A 6,795-nucleotide genomic window follows, 5' to 3' on the forward strand; every position below is an offset into this window, starting at 1 on the left:
ATCATTTGAATGGGTGAGCGAATACTTTTGGTAATATAGTATATATATATATATATATATATGTATATATATTTCCGTATTCCATTATAATAAATCATTATTGCAAAAAGAAAATGTTTGATTTATATTATTAAATTCGGAAGCACCTTGAAATATTCCACAACATCGTTTTCCATCTGAGACTTCTTATCGTGAAAGTAATATTTCCGCCTGCACTTGAAGGGAACTCCCCTGAGTTTGATATCGTTGCTTTTGAGGGGCGTGGTGTGATCGGATCACGTGATTGAGGTGCGGCCAGGTGTCCTGCGTGTTAGAAAAGCAGGCAGTCGTTCTCCTTCGTCACTTGGTCGGACAATCGCACGGACGGGAGTCGCCATGGATTTCAATCTGGAAGCAGGTAAACAGAAACGAGCGTCTGCTGTGTTTACTCTCTTGAATGTTGGTGCTTGATGTGGAATCGGAATGACGGTGTCTGATTTGCAGCTTTATTCAGCCTCTGTGATGACTGCTCGCATACGATATCACTTTAAATTAACTTCATCCTTGAACACTTGTGTTTTCTTTCTTTTTTGCAGCTTTAGATGATAAGGGGGGTGAGGTGAAGAAGGAGGAGGCTCAGAAGGATGAGTTTAGTTTACCTTGGAGCAAGGACAAGGATAAGAATAAGGAAAAGTTGAAGGTAAGAGGTGCATGTGTGCATTCTAGTAAATATGCTGATGTATTCCAGATAAAGATGATGGCAAAAGAGTCTGCTCTGGAAGAATGGTATTTGAATTTGATTTTAAGTTTGTGGATATCAGGTTTTAAATGTGCAGCTTTCCACTGTTACCGGATATTTCCCCACTGTGGGATAAATTAAAGGATTATCTTATCTTAAACTACAGCCAATGCAGTTCTGATTCTGAGTTAGATTGCTTGGTGGACTTGGAGACAAATAGAATCAATGATTTATCAACACCGTCCTTTATTATTTTGCTATTTTTAGGGTGACAGCAAGCACAAGTCAGACAGTAAAGACAAGTCCGGATGTAAAGACAAGTCTGGATCTAAAGACAAGAAGAAGAAGTCAAAGGACAAAGATGGCCATGGCGACAAGAAGAAGCACAAGAAGAAAAAGGAAAAGAAGGAGGGACGAAAATCAGGCAGCTCCTCTTCATCATCATCTTCCTCCAGTGATGAGGTAAGCCCGGCCCTACAGTTAACTTTTAGACCAGTCTAACTTAACCCTCAGTTAAAAAAGACTAGCCTTCTAGTAAAATCTTCTAGTAAATATGCAGCTCAGCAGGTGACACACTGGTCACACCTTAGTTCAAAGGTTTACAGCTGAACGCATCAGCTCGATTGTGCATAGCGAACATCCACAACAGGTTCCACCAGCAATGCCAGTTTTGGTCATTTCTTACACACTGCACCTTTCTCTTTATCTCTGTGTGTGTTTTATAGATCAAACTGTTCTCAAGTGTCTATCTATCCAGATCAGTAGATTAATGTAACCCAAGTCTTATCAGCTTTGGGCTAAATTCCTTTCTCTTTGTTGCACTGTGTATTTTAAGAAACACAACAACATGTCGGTCACATTTGTATGAATAGCTTTGCATGGAAATGACGAAAGTAAAACCCAGCCCTGAGTGGGAGAGAAACTGCTCTGATAGGAGAGTCATAAAACACTTGTTGTCTCTGGAAATGATCACGCTGCTCTCAGACTTATTATGGTGTGACTATGGACTCAGTAACATTCCTGCTCCAAAAACGACAGTCGTTGTGGTGCTTCTGCTGCTGCCAGAAGGATTCATGCATTAAAGATGGCAGCTGTGGCACAAGATGTTCTTTAATAAATCATGTAAACTTTCAGCAGTAACAACAATGTCATTTTTGTCATTTCAGGACTGATTCTTCCCAGAAGACTGGACTTCTCTGTTAGTCTCTTCACAATCTAGTCCATTGACAAAGAGCGTCTGTGCATGAGTGCGTGTGTGTGTGTATGTGTGTGTGTGTATGTGTGTGGGATAGAGGTTGATTAGTAACTTTTGTCACCGGTGTCACAGAAACACACTGGTATTGTGTAAGCAAATCAGAAAGAAATAAAATGTTCCGACAACAAACTAAATGCCTCCAGGATTTGTGTCTCCTCTGTCTTAGCTCTCCTGTCTCGTAATGTTGTGTTTTTACCACAAGGTGGCAGCGTTTTCCACTTTTAGGATTTGATGTTCTATTTTTGAATTTGCCAAAATGTAGCAAACTGGCTCCTTTTAAAAGAATCCGGAATGAGCAGTTCATGTTTGCATGACGTGCCAACAACCGATGAATTGTTTTGATACAGAAGAAAACTTGATGGTGCTGGCAGGCAGTTTCTGGATTAATATGGAGGATCTTCTCTCTGTTTGAAGTAGAATCATGGATTTTTAGTTATAATGAACATCAGCCATAACTATGTTTCTAAAAAATGTTTGCTCTATGCCTGCGTGTTCAGATTTGAGTGATAGTCTTGTGAGCCAGGGGCTAAATTTAAAGTTATTCACCTCCATGAGGTGTTTGTCAAAGTCAGTGCTGCTGCTCCAGCTCCTGACTATATTTGGAAGGTGTGAACATCAGAGGGCCAAACTACAGAACTGACTTCCTGTTCATTTTAAAACGCCGTCCCTTGCAGCTCACACACTGCACCACTCCCTCCATCCTCCCCCACATTGATACACAATAATGGACTTTCAGCATTGGCTTATAAACAGGTAAATCCTGTTATAATTTAAGTGTCTGACAAAATATCCAACGTTTCGACAGGTTGTTGTGGGCACTCATCAAACACAGAGTCTGATCAAAGGTCATCAGAGTATGAGTATGCAAATAGAACAAGTTTGAATAAAGAAAGACTAATGGAAATAAAAGCTGTCACTGCAGCCAAACAGGTTCATGGAATTGACACACAGTGTTGTTGGACTTTCTCAGTTGAAGGTAAAAAGAAACACTGTGAGGCTGACACACTGAAGTAAGGACACCACAGATACCGTAGTCATGTATATGTACGAACACATAGCAAACCATTGTTTTCCTTCTTTTGTGGTGGATTAGAGTGGTCACTAGATTAGAGCTGATACGGTACAATTTGATGGAAATAATCATTCCGTGAAATGTATTTGAAGAATAATTTTACTTCTTTATATTATTATTATTATTATTATTATTAAAAGGTAGATTATTTTAAATATTACCCAGCCACAGTTACTCAGGCTGTCAGCTTCTAACGGTTTGGTTGCTTTGAATGCAAATGTTTATGCAATTGGAATCTAAATGAAGAAGATAAATGAGAATAAAGCCTCTGACCTATGTTTTTTTATTTATAAAACTGGTATTGGTTTATGCTACAGCCACTGAATGCAAGTACATGATATGTTAAGTGAAGTGCTACCAGGAAATAATGTACTTCAAAGATTGAACAAGCTCAGCTCACATAAGAAGGGTGCTTTCTTCCATGAGGTCCATGCTTTGTCTTGGTAGTAATGTACTGTCACTTTAAAACAATATTCACTGCATCAGCTGGCAATGTTATTACAAGACACAGTCATACAAACAGTTCTGGGCGTATCCAGAGTCAGTTTTCCCTGTTCCTACGTTGGATCCCAACACTGTTTTTAGTTAAGAAAAGGCTTCCGTCTTGCTACCCTACCCCATGGCTCAGACATATGAAGGACACGGGAGATTGTTGTCACATGTACAACACAGCCGGTACTTGCCAGAACTTCCTGCTAGCTCATTTAATGTTGCTGTAGGCCTCTTGGCAGTCTCCCCAGCCAGTTTTCCTCACGTCTTTTCAACAATTTTGGAGGGACGTCCAGCTCTTGGTAATGCCACCATTGTGCCACATTTTCTCCACTTGATGACTGTCTTCTCTGTGTTCCACGGTATATCTAATACCCTTCCCCTGACTGATACCTTTTAACAGTGATATCTCTCTGATGCTATGGAAGCTCTCTGTGGATTATGACATTTGCTGTAAGATGTGACGAAGCAAATGTCAGGAAAAGTCTATCAGAAGCACTTTAAATGATGGCAGGTGTGTACTGACTCCTATCAGTACTATCTGAATATGATTGGTTACTTCTGAACACAGCCACATCCTCAATTACAAGAGGGTGTGCACATTTATGCAAATACATTATTTTAGTTTTTCATTTTTACTTCCCTACCCCTAAAATATTTCCTTTTTTTTCTCAGTTGAGTTGCATGGATCACATTACAGATGGTTCAAAAGTTCACAAAAGTTCAAAATTATTGATTTTGGAAAAAAATATGACATTTAACAGGGGTGTGAAGGCTTTTTATAACTATTGTACTTCTCCTGACAGTGGTTTTAATATTGTGGCTGATCAGTGTATGTGTTCTTTGAAGATCCCTAACAATCTGTATTGTGCACTCAGTTCTCAACCCAGTGTTTGTGTCTCCGCTTGAGAGTAGCTCCCAGCTGAAAATAATTTGACTTCACATTACCCAGCAGAAAGTTGGAAAGCTGTTTTGTGGGCGTGGTTGGAATTAGGTGTGGTCAGGTTTACTATGAGGTGAAAAAGCAGGCTGTCAGAGTCTGTAGTCACTTGTTTAGAAAAGCGCAGGAACAGGGCTCACAATGGCTTCGTCAGGTAAAGTCAAATTCAATAAGAATTGCTTTAATGTCATTGTTTGTTGTGGGACCAAGAAACCAAATGTGGACAGAATCACAACCCCTGGGTTGTTTTTGTAACTGTACTCAGTTTAAAGAGTAAGACTTATCGCTCTGATTCTTATGATCACTTTTTTGTTAACTTATTGTTTGAATCTGTAGACAAGAAAGAAGAGCTGGTGAAGAAGGAGGACGCACAGAAGGACGAGTTCAGTTTTCCCTGGAGCAAGAAAAAAGATAAGGAGAAGGTATGAGCTGTGCATGTGTGCATTCTAAGAACATGTAGTCTCAAAGAGATTTTCCAGTTACTGAGAAGTAGACTGGAACGAAAATGTTTCCTGGAATCACGGTAGATCCCAGGAAACCGCATCCAAAAAGTTGCTTCCTTGTGAATATGCTTCACACGTGCATGATCTGCTCTTTGGCACAATAAGCTACAGACAATACAGTTCTCAATCAACATTTGAGTAAATACTGGACTCACAGGCAATACAATCGTTGATTTATTCCGTAACATTCTTTACTATTTTTAGGGGGACAGCAAGGACAAGTCTGAAAGTAAGGACAAGAAATCTGACGGCAAGAAGTCTGACGACAAGAAGTCTCACGACAAAAAGTCTGACGACAAGGATAAATCAAAGGACAAAGACGAAAAGAAGGACAAGAAGAAAAAGGAAAAGAAGGAGGGAGACAAATCAGGCTCTTCCTCTTCATCATCATCTTCCTCCAGTAGTGATGAGGTAAGCCCACCTCTGCAGTTTGGTTTAAGACCAACAACAGGTACCAGCAATACCAGTTTTTCATTTGTAGCTCGAGCTGTTCTCAGGTGCCCGTCTATCCAGAAGTGCAGATTCATGTTTGGCTGGTTAACCGGTAGCACAGTAACACATGGGCTTATCAGCGCTGGGCTGAATTCCTTTCTCCTTGCTGCATTGTTTCTTTTTCGAAACACAACATGTTACATTTATATGAATAGTTTTGCATGGAAATGACTGAAGCAAAACCCAGCCCAGAGTGAGAGAGGAACAGGTTGGATAGGAGCACCATTAGGAGGAGTGTCTCCGGAAACGATCATGCTGCTCTCAGACCTGGCATGGCTTGACTAGACTAGCATTCCTACTCCATGTAATTGTGGTGCTGCTGTCAGAAGGATTCAAGCATTAAAGGCACAAACTATTCTTTAATAAGTCATGTAAACTTTCAGCAGTAACAGCATTGTCCTTTTTGTCATTTCAGGACTGATTCTTCCTGGAAGAGCAATTTTGTCTGTTGACAATGGGAGCGTGTGTGGCTGGTTGAGTTGTACCAACATTTCTTCTTGTGCTTTCACTTTCGCTGGCCTTGTGTAAATGCAACTTATAGAAATAAAAGTGACAACAAACTAAAGGAACGCTTGATTAAGTTTGATTTTTTTTCCCTCCTCCATTTTTACCACAAGATGGCAGTGCTTTCCACTTTTAAAGTTTGAGGCAGAAGAGGAGTTTTAGTTGGTGGACTTTTGCTTTAAAGGTACATAGAAATACAGAAATATCACTGTAACTGGAGCATTCACGAGCATTTTGGACACAGACAAGAATAAATCCTATTCATAGGATAGAAAAAAGACTTCTCTAGGAAAAAGGATAAATAATATTACTGGATCATCACTAAATGTGAATTATTGATAAGAGAGAAAACCTTGAGAACTCGTGAATTGTAGGTGTAACATACGCATAAAAGTTCTGCATCTGCTTTTTTATATATAAAAAAAAAAATGAAGGAAGCGTACACAAAGCAAGAATTTTTCTGAACTACAATTCCCATAATTTGGAAGACGTGGGGGATCTAAAAAGGAAGTCAAAATACCATGCAGCCTGCGAAGGTTGACATTTAATGTTAAGTCTGATTTATCGGTGGAGCTGGTTATCAGGCGCACAGAATGGCACGAAGAAAAACAAAGGTTGCTTGCCTGCAACTGATCTTTGGAAAACTGGCTCCTTAACATGTATGAATTAGCAATCAGCAGTGTGCAACGTACCCATGGGATGTTCAAACAACTACCAATGGTTTACTTTGATATTGGGGGGAAAGCGACGATTCTTAGGACTGGATTTGCGCAGAGCGTCTTTTCCCCGTCACTTCTAAGAGGAATTATGGACGTTTACGCA

The 6,795-nt window shown here is 39.9% G+C and overlaps 2 protein-coding genes across 2 annotated transcripts; both read left to right on the forward strand.

Moving 5' to 3' along the window:
• The first annotated feature begins 257 nt into the window (after window positions 1-257).
• LOC311498155 (uncharacterized protein) lies at window positions 258-2,115 on the forward strand. Its single transcript, XM_084558612.1, has 4 exons — window positions 258-397; window positions 576-679; window positions 986-1,180; window positions 1,885-2,115. Exons 1-4 carry the CDS (start codon window positions 376-378, stop codon window positions 1,888-1,890), a joined length of 327 nt encoding a protein of 108 aa, XP_084414738.1. The 5' UTR covers window positions 258-375; the 3' UTR covers window positions 1,891-2,115.
• Window positions 2,116-4,542: 2,427 nt separating this feature from the next.
• LOC311497697 (uncharacterized protein) lies at window positions 4,543-6,034 on the forward strand. Its single transcript, XM_084558046.1, has 4 exons — window positions 4,543-4,628; window positions 4,811-4,896; window positions 5,182-5,388; window positions 5,885-6,034. Exons 1-4 carry the CDS (start codon window positions 4,616-4,618, stop codon window positions 5,888-5,890), a joined length of 312 nt encoding a protein of 103 aa, XP_084414172.1. The 5' UTR covers window positions 4,543-4,615; the 3' UTR covers window positions 5,891-6,034.
• The last annotated feature ends 761 nt before the right edge of the window (window positions 6,035-6,795 follow it).

The sequence above is a fragment of the Chelon labrosus genome (assembly GCF_963514085.1).
Source record: "Chelon labrosus genome assembly, chromosome: 13".
In the NCBI taxonomy this organism is placed as follows: Eukaryota; Metazoa; Chordata; class Actinopteri; order Mugiliformes; family Mugilidae; genus Chelon; species Chelon labrosus.